Genomic DNA, 17,414 nt, shown 5'->3' with positions numbered 1-17,414 from the left:
ATAATATCAATGGATATTTTCAAATTTTGAACAGCAGGTTATCTTGACCTGTCTATGTGCCTAAATGCAGTGAGTGGCTGCCATGGCACTGGTTGACAATCAGTCATTGTTTTAATGAGTGGTTTAACAGGTATATAAAGTGGCTGTTGTGTTTATATTTATAATTTAATTATTCTACTAAATGTGCAATATTTCTATATTTTTTGAAGTAAGAAACACCATCACTCCAACACTAACTCCATGACTATTTTCATGTAGGAAAATGAGTGACGTTTGTATTTTTTTGGCCATAGTTGGCACCACAAGGAGTTTGCATTAATGATTATTATTTATATGGTGCTGAATTACTCTATAAAAGCATGTAGTGCCATGAAACCATTGCTTGAACTTATATGTTCATGACTGAAATGCATGATTTGGTTTGTTCCTCTTTCAGTTTTCTGTGTTCATCCAACAGCAGACAACGTACTGACCTCATGATCTTTCATTTACAGCTGACAGGTCAAATATTTATTTTGACCTTCACTTCTTTCCAGAACCACTTATTCCTGTAACTGCAGAATTAACTTCCAAGATTTTTAATGACCTTCCTGACCTTTCTGATTAGTTTCAATGAATTAAATATAAAATTCTAATAAGTGGATTGCCATAATATCATTTTCCATTCTCCAAGTTTCCATTTCCATATTTCTAACCCTCAGAGAAAACTGTCATTTGCACACAGGATAGTCTTATAGCAAGGTTAATATGGGTAGCTACAGCTAAAATTATGATTTTATGCCATTCTGAGGCAATAGAATATAATGGAATATTAGAATATTAGTCACTGAGATCAAATGAAAACTCAAAGGAAATATTGTAGGAAATAACTTTGTCAGCTTGGTCGAATTTGTAATTTCAAGAAAGGAATTCTGGCATATGAAACATGACTGTGAGATACCTTCTTTGACAAAGCGATGTGCTTCTGTTGTGTTTATTCTGAACTTTAATCTTGCCTCTGCCATACTAATATAAAACAGAAACACAACTCTCAGTCTAATAAGAAGCTAAACTAAAACATAAAATAATAACGAGGAAACCTCAATCTGGAAATAAACCCAACTACACTGAACTAAAGATAAATAACTTAATAAATTAAAACTAAAAAACTTGATTGCTCATAAAGTGTAATGAAAATGCTAAATGTGGGAAGTAAGACACTTTTAATGTGCAATAAAATGCTGAGTGTGTGTACTTGTCATACTTTCCGAAAATGTGCAATTCTGTGGTTCAAGTTTTTGAGAAAACCTCTGAATAAGTGGTTTTTGTTTACCTTCTATTTTATGTCTTGTGCGTTCAACTATTCCTTTCCTGCACTGTGAGGAAAATGGTGTAGCTTTTACTTTCGAAAGAGGAAGAACTGCGAGAGAACATGTGACACTTTGTTCTTAAATAATAGCAACAAGGAAACGCAGTCAGACTGAGTTTCCGCGCAGCAAAGATGAGTCCGACTAATCAAGGCAAGTGAAACACTTTCCAGTAATACTTTAATAGCTTTAGTAGAAATATTAATGGCTGGTAAAACAAAAAAGGCGGACATCGCCCCATAAAACGCTTGATGTTTCAGTTTGCTTTTACTTTCGTTTTTGTTGTCAAAATCAAAGACTTTTCTTTGTTCAGGCTGCAGATGTGTTCAACGATAGAAATATATTGTAACCTTGTTATAATGTCATCACAGTGAAGTAAAGTGTTTCTATAATGTTAAATAATTGCAGAAAAAGAAATCGTCCAAACACACTCGGTATATGTTTAGTATATCCTTATGTAATTACACCATTGACAGGAAGGCTGTGCTACGCTGTAGCATTTGTTTAGTAAAACAATTTGAAAGTAATATAAAACCGGAATTCTTCGTTTTTGTATTTGTATTTATGAAACTGACAACAAAACGAAGTGGAAAAAAGAGCCAGTCAAAGTGCTTTTGGGGTAAAAGTCCAAGTAAAAATTGAAAAGATGGCTTACTTAAATCGCATACATTAGTATGAGAAGCCTGATGAGTTATAAATTCTGGTTAAAAAATATTATATATATCATATTACATTTAGGTTCTACACTGAGGGTATTGTGTGTGAAGAGGGTCCTTTCCCCAGCTGGGAACTGTACCAGGTGGAGCTTCATATTCATGGATGTACTTCTTGCTTGTTCATAAGTTTCACTTCAGGCCTTGTGACTGTGGCGTCATTTTGAAAATTTTGCACAGCCTTAAATATGTGGAAGTTATACTTGAGACTTCTCTTAAGACTCTGACACTAAAGACACAGTGATCAGTGCAAAAAGTTGTTTTTTAAAAAGTGACTTGAGCCATCTCAGTATAAAACCCCTGGAGACAACATCAGCACCAATTATAATCTGGTAACATGCTTGAACACTCAGTTCAAACAGAAGTGTTCAGTGGAATCACTTCACTGTCTTTAGTTTTTTATATTTGCTCTTAGTCATTGTAAGAAAACTGAGCAAACACTCTCCCTTTTTGTATTTTGAGGCCTGTTTGTTGATTGGTGTATGCCTTTTTCAGCTTGTTGCCAGCCCTTCTGATAACAAGTGACGTAAACCAATATTTACAATCATGTTTCTCCCTGTTCTGACTGAGAAGCAGATCAAGACAGTGAAATTGTGAAAAAAAAGGCCTTTTAATTTGGGAAAAATTACCATGTATGAATCTAGGAAAATAGTTGTGGCTTCTGTTAACCTTTTAGAGTAAATGTTGGATTTTAATAAGAAGAATTAAATATCAGGGGCTCTCATAAACAAGTTCAGTTGTGCTCATATTTCACTAAACGCCTATTCTTTGTTTTGATTTCCATCTTTTTGTTGTTTTCTTTTTGTCAACATGTAACACAACTCTGAAAATATTTTGGCCTGTGTCGTGCCAGAGTCTCTATGTGTGGTTTTTTATGAAACTAAGGTCTGTTTCTGACTGGAAACTTGAGCTCTTTGCCAGGCAGGTTGTTTTCTCAGTGTGTTAGTGAGCATCAGTCTCATCAAAGGTCAGGTGACATCCTGTCTTCTCGTGTCATCGTCTATGTTTGTGTGTTTGCAGGCCTGCTGTTGCTGCTCATCTCCCTGTGTGCCGGGGCAGCAGCCATGTTTGAATCCACACTGGATGCACACTGGGAGCTGTGGAAGAAGACACATGGGAAGAGCTACAAAAATGATGTATGTGACAAAAAGTAGTAGTAATAAATATTTTTTTAAAGTGTTATATTTGTATGGCCAAACTCTGCACAAGGCTTATAATTAACTTATACAGCATTTTCACCTCATCTGCTCTTTCTTTATGTGAGGTGGAGGATGCTCACCGCCGCAAGCTGTGGGAGAATAACCTGAAGATGATTACCGTGCACAACCTGGAGGCCTCAATGGGACTTCACACCTATGAACTGGGCATGAATCACATGGGAGACCTGGTGAGACACTCTCTTGCTTCATTAATGTTTTTGACTTATGATATTTTTTATTCATTAATGGTGATTGTATTAATGATGTTGAAAAGGTCAACAGGATCAAAGCTGATCCATATTGAAGAGTAGCTGGGTGTGTGATGGATGATAGATTACTGGCAGAAAACTGAGGCTACAAGTGGCTCAAAAGTCTTTGTGTTCAGGCCCAACAGAGTTATGTCAAAACACTTGACCATCATTTTCCACATAAAACCTCCACAGTGATGCTGGCTCAAAACCTCATGCCACAGTTATATGATCAGTTTCCACCTGCCCCTCAAAATACTTTTTTTCACTTCCTGCGTTTACATCTACACTTCTGCAGCTCACATTTTTAGCTTCTGTAGAAGCACCCTTTCTTCCCTTGTTGCCTTCTCTCATGTTTAAGCTAATGAATGAGAAACTAGAAGTTTACATCAAGAAATATCTCGAGCTTTATGACCCAAAAATTAAGTCTGGTGAGATGGAGCTCTGGAAAATTATTCTTGAGGTGAAAAGTCTACACTGTTAAAAAAAAAATCCTAAGAAAAACAGTAATATTCCTGCAGCTGGGGCGCCAAAGTAATAACATACAATAAGAGAAAGTAACTTTCTCATAAAAATACAGTTATTTTCAGTAATGATAATACAGTTTGTTGCCCTAATTTTACATGGGATTTTGCCTTTCTCAAGTGCTTTTAAACATTAAATTAGGAACATTTTAATGTGATCAAACAATGAAATTACCTATAAACAAGGTCAATGAATGTGGCAATATGAATAATAATACTTAAATGTACAGAAACATACTGTTAACAGTTGGTTTAAATAATAATGGATTGCATACCCTGGGACAGACTGAGAGAGGCAAGGCTGCCATATCGCACCATCTGGCCATCACCAGTAGGTGAAGAGTCTTGACCAAGGACACAATGACCGAGAGTGTCCGAGCAGGGGCTTGAACCAGCAACTTTGTGATTACAAGGCGAACTGCCAACGCTTGAGCCACGATGGCCCTAAGTAGCAATAATAGTAATAATTATTTTATGTAAACAACATTTATAGGAATCATGTTATATATTTTGCCATAGCATTACATTTGAATTCAACAGTTCAATCCTTCAAATAACGGACAAATATCTGTGCAATCATGATACATTTGTGAATGTATTTTAACAATCATATTTAGATTGTACAGACAAAAAACAAGAAAGTTATGTTTTATTACATTACAGTGATTTTACGTTAATTTACATTTGAAATGTGAAATCACAGTCGTTTTATGTAAATTTAATGATATTCTAGAAGAACAGAACAAAACTGTAAAATACAAGTAAAATACTTTTATATTAGGACTTGTTCTTACAGTGTAGCTTAAATCAAAAAGACAGCCACCATGGCCTTTTGTTGTCTTGCAACATGTTTGGTCTTCCTGTTGACACATCCTGTTAGTGCTTGGAGCGGCACTTGATGCACCACAATGTTTTTACAGCTTCAGCTGCCTGCAGCTTGGTTAGTAGTTGGATTAGATGCAAAGTTTGATTATGAAATTAAACATTAAAATGGCTCTAATGAAGTCAGGGAGATTATAACATATAAATATTACATAGGGGAGATTTATATGAAAAATTAAAGCTTTTAGAAAGTTTATAAAGCACATTGAAGTTGAAAACTTTGATAACTGTCTGCCAGCTGTGACTGGCTTTTGTTTCTTATTTCATCATTGCCATTTTCTTTCTCATAGACAGAAGAAGAGATCATGCAGTTTTTTGCCAGTCTCACTCCTCCCACTGACATCCAGAGGGCGCCGTCTCCCTTTGCAGGGGCATCAGGTTCTGGCATACCAGACACCATGGACTGGAGAGAGAAGGGTTGTGTCACCAAAGTCAAGATGCAGGTAAAAAAAAAAAAAGAAGAAGAGGGCATTTAAATCAATGTATATGTATTAGTGCTGCTGAGAAGAGCAAAAACATTTGATGTCTCATAGCCACACAGGCAGTAGTGTCAACATATCCCCCATTCATCCTGTTCCTTATTCTTTGAAAAGGTTCATGTTTACACAGGATGTCATTACCACAGTTGCTAGTTTAGCAATTATTTGGTCACATCCATTTGTCTTGGTGCAAAGAAGGTGGGTAGCACGGTCTTACAGGGGTTTTTTTTTAACCTAGATACTTTCAAAACTGTCTCGTTATCTTAGTTTTTGGATGATTAATATACAAAAATTAAGGTGAAATAAGGAAATATATGTCTTAATGTTCTGCCTTTTCTTTCTGTATGTAAATAGTCCATTCCAAAGCTTCACTTTATTTGTCTCTAGAAACTTTTAGTGCTAAAATATGCATTACTTTAGGGTATTTTAAATCCATATGACTTTCTGTGCTGAAATTGCTTTGCGTGGAGTCTAAGGGGAAAAATCATAAAGATAAAAATAATAATTTTAAAAGAAAGAAACAGATTTTGATGCCCAATTTATTATTAACTTGTGTTGTGCAGATGAATATCATTTAACCAGAGACACACACATATTGATTTTGGCATTGCTTCTGTTCTGTGCAACGCGGTAAATGTAACTGACCAAAAAACATTCTCATATAGTCACTTGAGTTCTTTAACCTCCTACACCCTGCTGAACCCTTGCTTCACCAACACCTCTACAAACGCCTGTTGAGCTGCCAAACACAGAAATGTGTGAAATGATGCACAAGGAATTTATTCTATTTCTGTCTGATGTAGTGACAAGCTACAGGAACATTGTTGAAGGGGGATTTTTCACTCTGTCTTTATTTATTATTATATCAATGAATTGTATATATTAAATCAAAATCAAGATGGATTTCTTTATGGATTTCTAAGAAGTGTGGAAAGAGACCAGAAAGGAAAACTCAAGCAACAGAACTAATATAAAGAACACCTTTGTTGCCAGACCAGTGTGTTTCAGCTTGTTTATTTTGTCACAGCTACAAGTGCAGTCAGATGTGTAATTTGGGGTCAAAGTTTTACAACCGTAATTCCAAAGGTGTTGGGATGCTGTGTAAAATACCTTTTGCTAGTTAGTCTAATTATTTTCAAAACTTTCGTTGCCTCCATCCCAACATTTTTGAGACATCTTTTGCTGCCATGAAATTCAAAATTGAATTCATATTTGTCATGAAATTGTAAAATGTCTCAGTTTCAACATTTGACATGTTGAACGAAATATGGGATTTGCAAATCACTGCATGACTTTTTTTTGTAGTTGGTATTGTAAAAAAGTGCATCAGTGCTATTAAGATGGACATTTAGAGGAATACTGAGAATATAAGCATATTTGTATTTTAGATCCTATGGGTTTGTTTGTTTTTATCTTAGGGTGCTTGTGGGTCTTGCTGGGCCTTCAGTGCTGCAGGGGCCCTGGAAGGCCAGTTAGCCAAGAGTACAGGAAAGCTGGTGGATCTCAGTCCTCAAAACCTGGTGGATTGTTCCGGCAAATATGGCAACCACGGCTGCAACGGAGGCTTCATGACCCGAGCTTTCCAGTATGTCATCGACAACCACGGAATCGACTCTGATGCTTCATACCCATATACAGGACGTGTAAGTAAACACACAACTTTTATGTGGCCCTATAAGCACACTTTTGTGCTAAAAGAACATACCTACGTACTTAACTGATGTTTTCAGCTATAATATTAGTGATAGGTGAATGTTCATAAGGTAAAACCAAAACATCTGACTTCATTATTTACAGTAAAAATTGAGTAGACAGGAGCAAAGCTACTTTATTTTTTATTTAATCTAAGGAATGTTACTATTTTTTAATATGTTTATATAATGTTAGTTTATGTTGTCTTTGTCTAATTTTCAATTAAATATTGTGTTTAAATGATTTTCAGTCATCATATTCTGTTTTATTTTTGTTGTTCATACAATGTGAACAAATGTCTGTGAAGGTTCTCAGTCATCCAGGTCATCGTAGTCAAAGGAGCTTGGAAAGAAAAGCGTCTGGACTTCTTTAAGTTGCTTGAAGACGTTTCACCTCTCATCCGTAGAGGATCATCAGGGGGTCCTTTTGTCCCTCTGTGGGGGGTTACTCCCACTAGGTTTATATCTGGGACTCTCCACCATTTGACCTTAGAACTGAAGAAGCTTCTCGGATGAGAGGTGAAACGTCTTCAAGCAACTTAAAGAAGTCCAGACGCTTTTCTTTGCAAGCTCCTTTGACCAATGTGAACAAAGTTTTGCAAAAAAATAATAAACACAGGACTCTAACACAAGCTTTACAAAACCCTGTATGAGACACCTAGGTGGGTGTATAAAAACCAGCAAGAAGTTGAGTCTGATCCTTCAGGCTGTAGACAGCAACACTCACACTGTGGTCAGCTGTTAACGTCTCTTTGGAGCAACAATAAATTAATCGGAGCGGACAACATGTTTGTCCTCCAGGCTTTATGTAGTTCGCTGTTGTTTGTGTGGAGGAGGCCAGTTCTGAGACGATTCAACAGACTGTTCCAGCCTCGCGGGGGTGGCGATGTTTTTAATTTTAGAAAAAGATATTTGAAAAAGCAACTTTTTGATGTTAAATATTCTATAAGCATAGTGACCAAAAATATTCAATATGGACATGACAATATGTGTGTATTTTGAAAAAATCTTTAGGTTTAGTTTTGTCCTGAAGTAAAAATTATGAAACCACTGACTTTCTCTTTTATGAGTGAGGTGCAGTTCAGTCAAGGGAGAGCCTGTTTTCCAGTGTCTGGTGACTAAAGGGGTGGTTTTAAAAAAAAACTGCAGCTCATAATCCAAAATAATCCACAACTTTGCCAAAGTATCATTCATATGTAAAATGTCACATTAGAATGGGCAAGTAGAGCAAGCTCAAGGACTGCTCTGCTGGTTGGTGTCACTTCTAGTGGTATGAGGTCCCATCTCCCAGTTTGTTCAGTTCTGTCTAAGGCCTGCCTTGTATGTTTTTAATAAACAAGAATAATTTAAGATTTTTCTTTTTTTTCTTTTTTTTCCTGACTGCATCAGATCCTTTAACATTTTGTCCTTTAACTTCAGGATGATCAGTGCCACTACAACCCAGCAACCCGTGCTGCCAACTGCTCCAGTTACCAGTTTCTGCCTGAAGGGGACGAGAACGCTCTGAAGCAGGGTCTTGCTACCATTGGACCCATTTCAGTGGCAATTGATGCTAGGCGGCCCAGATTTAGTTTCTATAGAAGTGGTAAGATACACTTCGTCAGGTGTCAAGTGTACTCTTGTCTATTAATATGGAAAAATAGTTTTGAGAAGTTTGGAGGAATTAAGATGTTTCGGGAAAAGCTTGAATTAATAAAACTTTATTGGAAATTATTGTTTTTTGCTTTTTGGAATGTTACAATGAGATTGGTAATTCTTCTTATCATTTCAGGAGTGTATAATGACCCATCATGCACACAAGAGGTGAATCACGGTGTGTTGGCAGTGGGCTACGGTACTCTGAATGGACAAGACTACTGGCTCGTAAAGAACAGGTGAGACATTTTCACTCCACTGATTTCTTTGGAATCTGGGTTATATATACAAAGTGATTTTATAGACAGGGCTTCTATTGTCTTCCACGATCTGTTCACTTATGTGGTGCATTCTGGGAGGACTCTACAAGACAAACAGGAAATGAAAGAGAGAAGTCAGCGCTTTTTAGGAAAGTACATATCATTAACATGCAAAGACTGATTGTTACATTCTGTTCAGACTTTCAGTTTTTGCTGACAGGACTAAAGTGGATTTCTTTAAATTATATATATTTTTAAACTTAAGCAATAACTCTCCAGACTGTTGGGCTGTGATATACCAGTTGGCCTCCATCATTAAATTAAAGTTTAATCAAACATTAGTTATTCCATGGAAACATCAAGACTTCAAAAGAATACAGCCAATCAAAAGTTTGAACATACCCATGTATATAAGTTTCCTATCCGTATTAATAATTAACCATGCACTGCACCTAGTTAAATGTAAAGAAGAAGAAGAAGAAGAAGAAGAAGAAGAAGAAAGACAGCTTTGTTAATGTTTATTCATAGATTAAAACAAAGCAACCAGCTGCTGAATGACATGTGGAGTTTTAAAAACAGTTAAATTTCATCGATGAGCTATTATTTCATTAATGATTTTTTTTTTTTTAATTTTACTCTCCAGCTGGGGAACAACCTTCGGAGATCAGGGATACATCCGGATGGCACGCAACACAGGCAACCAGTGTGGCATCGCTTTGTATCCCTGCTACCCCGTCATGTAACTACAGTGTGCACTGAAATTAAATTCTTGCAAAAAAAAAAAAAATCATATATGATGACCCTTTTTTACATGATCACCTCGAAGCTGTAGTTTTTTATCTTCAAAAACTACAGCTTCAAACTAATGCCTTTTGGTGCTTCTCTTGAAAAATGATATCTTAAGGAGGAAGCATTATATTTTCTTTGGCTTGTGACATTGTGGAAATGCTAATGTTTCTATCTCTGTGTGTGAGTGCTTGTTTAAGAGTCTTTTTTGTATGTTTTTTTTCTTCTGACCCTCTTCTCAAAGCTCAAGCTGCTTTCCGAAAAAGTCTCCTTAAAAGTCAAGATTCAGCAATTTCATTAAAAGATTTCATTTTTATAAGTTAGTGAGAAATATTTATTCCCAATGTTTACTGTGGTTATCCAGTGTTGGGAAGGTTACTTTTAAAATGTATTCCACTACGAATTACAGAATACATGAAAATGTATTTTGTAACGTATTCAAAATACGTTACATGAATGTACTATTGCTAGTGATTTATTACTATTACTGAAGGTTATTCACCATACCAAAACCAACAGGATTTTTACATTTTAATATAAAATGAGTATCAGTAGGATGGACATTATGTATGTCGTATAGAAAACAATTCTGCGCGTATATAAAACAGGTCCGTGGCTCCGAACCGTAAAAAAGGGTCCTCTGGCTAATACGGTGGGTTCCGTGTCGGGCTCATAGCTGAAAACTAGCTTTACTTTGTTGTCTGGGTCAACTTTGCTAGCGAGAGACAGAGAGAGGCGTTGAAAGGCTGCTCCAATGGAACTTACTGTTTCGGAGGAAAACGCAAACACAGTGTACAGTCGAGTCTTAATAGCGTACTTACAAATGGGCTCCTCAGGCATTTTTTTTGGCTGCAATGGTTGTTATTATATTTCCAGCTCCCTTTTCTGGTCGGTGAATCTCGTACTTTTCAACTCTTTTTCTCCCTCCTCGCGCTCACAGACACATTCCACCGGCTTGGAATTCCCAAAAATAGAGATGGCATAGCCTAACATATGAAACAGAAAAATACCGCCGTGTAATCCATTCATTTCAACAAAGTAACTGTATTCTGAATACTACCTTTTTAAACGGTAACTGTAACGGAATACAGTTACTCGTATTTTGTATTTTAAATACGTAACGGCGGTACATGTATTCCATTACACTCCAATACTGTGGTTATCATTAACTACTAAATCAGGGGGTAACCAGAAGTACAGACGTCTGCCCAAGGCTACAAGGTTTAATTAAAAATATGTTTATATCTATTGTAAAAAGCTGTGACTTTACCGGATGTTTAGCGCTGGACAATTGTATATTTTTTGACTGCTGCTTTGTTGTTGATACTGATATTATGTAACCTGACTCAATATAAAAATAAAACATTGTTCAAAAATCTGGTTCCTTATTCACAAAATAAAGGACACGGAATTATAATATGTAAATTTATAGATGTTACGGTGATGGGTCTGTTACTGAGCATTTATGTTTTTGGACTTCTGGCCTTGTTTTCTTACGATGGTAGCGGTTTATGTTTCTTTGTCCTTTTCTGGTATTATTTAGTTTCCTGGTTTAATCATTTAGATTTCTGGTTCTTAATTACTTCGAGTTAGTTCCCTTTTGTTCCCTCTCGTTTGCCTTTGTGTATCTTTATTATGTGAGTCTCCCTTTGTCCCTCGTCAGATCCTTGTCATGTTCATCATCCGTCATGTTTCAGGTCTCAGGTTTCCTTGTTCCAGGTACCTTGTGTTTAGTTTTTGCAGTTTAGTTTTCGTTGGTTTAATCTTAGTCTCCCTTTTGCTTTGGTTGTATTTTGTGCAGTCAAAAATAAAAAGCTCACTTTCATTTTTGACTGCAGTCCAGTACTGTGTCTTTAGTCTGCATTTGGGTCCACACTCTGTCCACTCTCCACACAGTCTGCCATCACAGACCTGACAAAAGGGGGGATATGTATTTATGTAAATATGCCTGGGATGTTGAGGGTTTTAACTGGTCAAGAACTGAATTGTGCATGTTATACAGCATTTTTGTTAAACAAAAAGGACGTTTAAAAAGAAGAGTTGGTTTCGTGAGGGTGTTTTCTTGTTTTTGGATCAAATAAAAAATAAATCAGATTTCAGAGCAGCTACTGGTGCTGGAGTTGGTCCTTAAAACCCACATATCTGTCCTGCTAACATCTTGAACAAGGTCAGGATAAAGTCAACAGACTGCAGTGTTGGGTTACAAATGAGTCATTTTTAATTTTTTTAGTGCAAAATCACAACAAACAATTTTCACATGAGGTATTCAAAGGGATTTTCTTTGGTTGTTGATACAAAATGTCCCACCATGATTGACGTTTAAAGTTTTGTATATCTTTTTTTAAAGCCTTTGGTTGGTTAGCCACATTCATTAGCAAGGCAAGTTTATTTATATAGCACAATTCAACAACAAGGTAATTCAAAGTGGTTTACAGAGACATTAAAAAACAAAAACAATTAAAAAGCATTATTTAAAATTGATTTACAAAAAACAGTAGATAAAATCAGAACAGCAGATGAAATCAGTAGTTAAAATGAAAGTTTTGAAATTTAAGCTTAAAAGTGTGGATTTGGTTTTTTACTCAAATGCAGCTGAGAACAGGTGAGTCTTCAACCTGGATTTAAGTAAACTGAGTGTTTCAGCTGATCTGAGGCTTTCTGGGAGTTTGTTCCAGATATATGGAGCATAAAAGCTGAATGCAGCTTCTCCGTGGCTGGTTCTGACTCTGGGAACTGATATAAAAAAAAACGATCCAGATGACCTGAGGGATCTGGAAGGTTTATAGTGGGTCAGGAGGTCACTGATGTATTTTGGTCCTAAACCATTCAGAGCTTTATAGACCAGCATCAGAACTTTAAAGTCTATCCTCTGACGGACAGGCAGGCAGTGTAAAGACCTCAGAGCTGGACTGTAGTAAGTCTAACACATGGACAAGAATGGCACAATAAAGCATGGTGGGTCGAGTCAAGCTGGGGAAAGTTAGACTCAGTCAGATATTTCCCTCAGCTCTTACCTGTTTAAAGATTTTTGTATGGATCTTATTAATTTCTACTTACAACAGTGGGATTGAACAGTATTTCAGCTACACTAAACATTTTGAAAAGAACAGGTGGGAGGGACACAACAGTTCCCCTGTTTGTCACGGTGCTGGGTCGGTGACCCAGTGTTTTGAGTTTCTTGTGTCTCTAAATTTTTGTATTTTTATCTTAGTTCTCTTTGTTGCCCCAGTTTATTCTTTAGTCTAGTGTCTTAGTTTGGCTTTCTTGTATTCTCTTTAGTTTTCTAAGTATTTAGTAGCTGCCCTCCATGTCTCCTTGTTGTTGTTCTCTGTGTTTCTTAGTGCTGTCTCCCCTAGTCAAGTCTGTGTCTGTTACATTTCCTGTTTTACTTTGAAGGTCTGTGTCCTACGTGAATGTACTGAGTTTCGCTTCCTTTGGGTCTCCATATGTCCAATTTCTCTCAGCTGTGCTCCCCTTCTGTGTCTCATTCCCCTCGTTATTTCCCAGTGTATTTAAGCCCTGTGTTTCGCTGTGTTAGTGTTGCGATCTCCCTCATGCTGTGTGTGGTTCTCCTTGTGTTTCCTGGTGCACCTTATATTTAGTTTTCCCCAGTTTAATATTCAATTATTTGTAATCTGTTTTCCAGCCGGGACATGCTTCTGAGCAAAAAATTAAAAAACAAAACAAAAACAAAAACGCCCTTTTGTGTTGGTGGAAAAATGTACCATGTCGACCAATCAAAAATGATATGGCAACATGACATTTGGTTGTTTAGGAGAGGAAGTTTTAGAGAGCGAGGAGAGGAGAGAGAGAGGAAAGACAGCAGAAAAACGAGAGAGAGTGAGTACATACATATTGAATGCAGAACACCTGATTGTTATATAAATAGTTTGAAATTGTTATAAAAAAGAGGGTAAAATGGTAAATGAGCTGCAAATAACTTTGTTGTTTGCAAAACTTGTGCATATGATTTTAAAATTGACAATTTATATTTGCATTAAAGTTATGAAATATGATTCATAAACATGTTTGGTTGTTACAGAAAATATAACTTTTTCTACTCGGATTTTATGTTTTTTGTCTGATTTAGATCAATTGTTTAAGTGTCAAAATGAAAACATAACTGTAAATTCAGACACGTGAGGTTGTGCTGAAAAGAATGATACCAAACAAGGCAAAGTAAATAGTTTTTAAAGGTGAAATGTAGGAGGGAAACATCAAAAGTAGTTAAAAATGGCCAATTATACCCTGGACCCCAGAGGGTTAAACTTTTTTTAAAGTAACGCAATAGTTACTTTTCAAGTAATTAATTACTTTTAGAATTTGTAACTCAGTTACTAACTCAGTTACTTTTTTGAAGAAGTAACTAGTAACTATAATTAATTCTTTTTCAAAGTAACTTGCCCAACACTGATATTAATCAATGGTTATATGATAACCGAAAAAAACAATAAATAATTGTGTATAAATTAATAATCAAAATACTTGCTATGCAAGTTTTGGTACCTTGTGACTCTTCTGTCACAAGAGTCACAAGGTACCACTGATTACTGGGTATTATTTATAACAACTAGGTTTTTGTGAAAAGTCTGCAAAGCTTCTTTGTAAGAGTGCCTTCACAGAACACACTTCTAGCTTATCTTAAGTACTGGAAGTACTGGAAGATAATTTAAAAAAGAACAAACACCAACTAAATTATACTTGTTTATTACTTTAAAAACCCCCGCTTGACTGCTTTGGACCATCTTGCCTTTATGTGTTCAAGCACCCAGCGATATTAAAATATAACTGCTTAGTTTATAGAGAATGTGGCACTCACTACATGAAATGAACTGAAGTGAAAGGCTCAGATTAATAAGCTACTTCAAGTTTAGTTGTGTGTTTGGCAGAGTGGGTTGCTCACCTGTCCAACATATGGGTAGGCCACTTCAGAGTCAATACCTCCATTTTCATTCACATACTGGAAGGCATTGGTCATGTAGCCTCCTCCACAGCCGTCATTCTCTGTAACACAGTCCACCAGGTTCTGAGGACTGAGGTCACAACGAGCTGCCCGGTCTGCTTGGCCAACTGCCCCTCAAGGGCCCCGGCAGAGCTAAAGGCCCAGCAGGAGCCACAGGAGCCCTGTCAGGGGTCAAAGAAAGACTGGTGAGTAAAAGGTTTAGTTTGATATGTACAGACCACTGTGACTGGACTGTTGCTGACAACAGTAAGAGGAAACTAAGCCGACATGGAAGCTATAATCAGCAGAAATGTAAGAAACCCAGACCAGACCAGAGTTGGTAGGAAACAGGAATAAATGTGCACATTGTAAGGAAATAAATACCCAGCTGTTCTGATAGGTATTATTTGTTAAGCAAACCATTTGCAGAGAGCCTGTTTTTTTCCATAAAATTAAGATCATATTAAAGAGAATCATTTAAACAGATTATATCAACATCACAGAAAATGCTGTGTCTTCTCCTGTCTGTCCACTGGGAGGCAGACTGTGACCGCATTGACAAAGAAAGAAAGCCATTTCTGTTTGCTGATCAAAATTCTGTAACTGCTGTGAATTTGGGTTGTAAATAGAATCAGCTGCTGGGCAGTTTGTGGTGTTCAGTAATGTTGAAACAGTGTTAATGACAAACAGTGAGAAATGGTCTTTTTTACAGGTCTGGACTGACACATCCAGCGCTAATGAATCACTGACACCGCCATCGTGTTTGGCTTTCACCCAGGAAATAGGGACTTGCTGTAATATAGATGAACGTTTATGTTGAATTTAAATGAAAAGGTTATTCTTGTTAATTCTTGTTGGGTGTAACTAATCCCTTCCCCGTATGTTATGAACAACCTCCCTGAATGAGTGCATGATGTAATAAACTAGATTAATGCTTATAGCTCTGAAACACTTACATGTCCACATACATTTGGTTTTAAAGTGCGTCTCATTCCCTAATCAGACGAACATTTATTAGCTTATTATTTTCTTTTTTTGGCTTTCATTTTGAAATGTCTGAGTCTTCACACCTCTAATGCTCCACGTCAGTCTGCTGCTTAGAGATGCCCCAATTAAAAACTTTGTAAATCTGAAATCAGATCGCTGAAGGTTGTTTGTGGCTTTGAGCTAAGCGATAACAGAAATTTGCCTGAAATGAAGAAAACATCAGAAACACAATTCAGTCATCATAAAAGGAGCTCAGGATGAAGCAGCAGAGCTGTTAGTATGCAGAGACTGCAACCAGTCTGCTGCATAATTCATGAACCAAAGGAACCAAAGCAAGAGCTAAAAAAAAAAAAAAAATCCTGTTTATGGCTGTGTGTTCAAATACATCCGCCAGGGGGAGACAACGTAACACACAATCCCTCAAAGAACTTATGTTTTACTAATTTATGTTATCTGGCCTGTAAATGGCCTGTATTTGTATAGCGCTTTGCTAGTTCCTAAGGACCCCAAAGCGCTTTACACATTCAGTCATCCACCCATTCACACACACATTCACACACTGGTGATGGCAAGCTACATTGTAGCCACAGCTACAATGTAGCCACTGTTGAAATACATTCATACAAATATATTCACCAATTGCACCAGCGAGAGAGAGAGTTTTTAGATGTGGGAGATTTGTGACGTTTAGTGTGGAGTGTATACTTAGTGTGTTGTGTTGCTTGTGTAGTTGTTCTGTTGTGTAGTCGTTTTGTTTTGTGTGTCAGTGAGGGCACTAATGAATGTCACAAAGGCACATTTGCAACGTAAACACTGTCACTAAGTAGAAAACCAGCGGAGTGATACACCTCCTGTTGTCAGGCCTGCAGGTTTATCCCTGTGCGTTCTCTCTGTCTTTTGGTGGACAAACTTTTTTTTTACTGGCACACATCATTTGTGGGGCATCTTATTGCAACACCTGATTGTTCTCTCATTTTAGTTTTAGTAATATTTTTAAATGGTTGTAGAAAATGAAAAAAAAAACAGCAGGTGTATTGGCTGCATTTTTAGATAAATAGTTGTATATGTTTACAAAATGTACATTTATATTTGCATTTCAAGTTATAAAAATTTACTCAACATGTCTGTTTTTTTTACAGTAAAAAATACTACTAGGATTTTAAGTTCTTTGTGTGATTTCAGATCAGTAATAGTACTATTAATAGTAATAGTAGTACTAATGCAGTATGTCAGTGAAAAAAACAACTAAATTCAGTTGAGCTGAAAAGAATGATACCAAACAAGGCAAGGGGAAAAAATAAAATGAAACAAACGTAAACTCAAAAGGAGTCAAAAATGGCCGGTTGTATTTCAGACCTCAGTGGGTTAATCCAACAAATCATGAAAAATTAGGTTTAAATTTTTGTTCATGACAGTGCAGATTTCTGACATTTTGTGTAATTTAAGCTGTAACAATGTGATTGTTTTCTAACAAAAAACAGTGTAAACTTAAGTTAGACTTGTGTTTGTAAATGAACCGCCCCATGTTGTGTAGCTTTCTGGATTTTATACTTATTGGGCTACATATTTATTTATTATACAGGCTATACAGTACATAACATCAAAACTCACATGTTTTATGTAACTAAAGTGTGTAATTATGTGGGCTACAGACAATAATTAAGTTATAGACTATATTTATATGAAAAACGTGTATACTTACTGCATTTGAATCATTTTCAA

The 17,414-nt window shown here is 36.5% G+C and overlaps 1 protein-coding gene across 1 annotated transcript; it reads left to right on the top strand.

Annotated features, from left to right (window-relative positions):
• Positions 1-1,371: 1,371 nt before the first annotated feature.
• On the top strand, positions 1,372-11,139 carry ctss2.1 (cathepsin S, ortholog2, tandem duplicate 1). Its single transcript, XM_005929468.2, has 8 exons — positions 1,372-1,499; positions 3,080-3,195; positions 3,324-3,446; positions 5,203-5,355; positions 6,810-7,034; positions 8,502-8,667; positions 8,854-8,956; positions 9,621-11,139. Exons 1-8 carry the CDS (start codon positions 1,481-1,483, stop codon positions 9,718-9,720), a joined length of 1,005 nt encoding a protein of 334 aa, XP_005929530.1. The 5' UTR covers positions 1,372-1,480; the 3' UTR covers positions 9,721-11,139.
• Positions 11,140-17,414: the final 6,275 nt, after the last annotated feature.

This window comes from Haplochromis burtoni, unplaced genomic scaffold, assembly GCF_018398535.1.
Source record: "Haplochromis burtoni strain Fernald_Lab_line unplaced genomic scaffold, NCSU_Asbu1 Contig_124, whole genome shotgun sequence".
NCBI lineage: Eukaryota > Metazoa > Chordata > Actinopteri > Cichliformes > Cichlidae > Haplochromis > Haplochromis burtoni.
The sequence above is the reverse complement of the archived record's forward strand: the minus strand, read 5'-3'. Positions and strand labels throughout refer to the sequence as shown.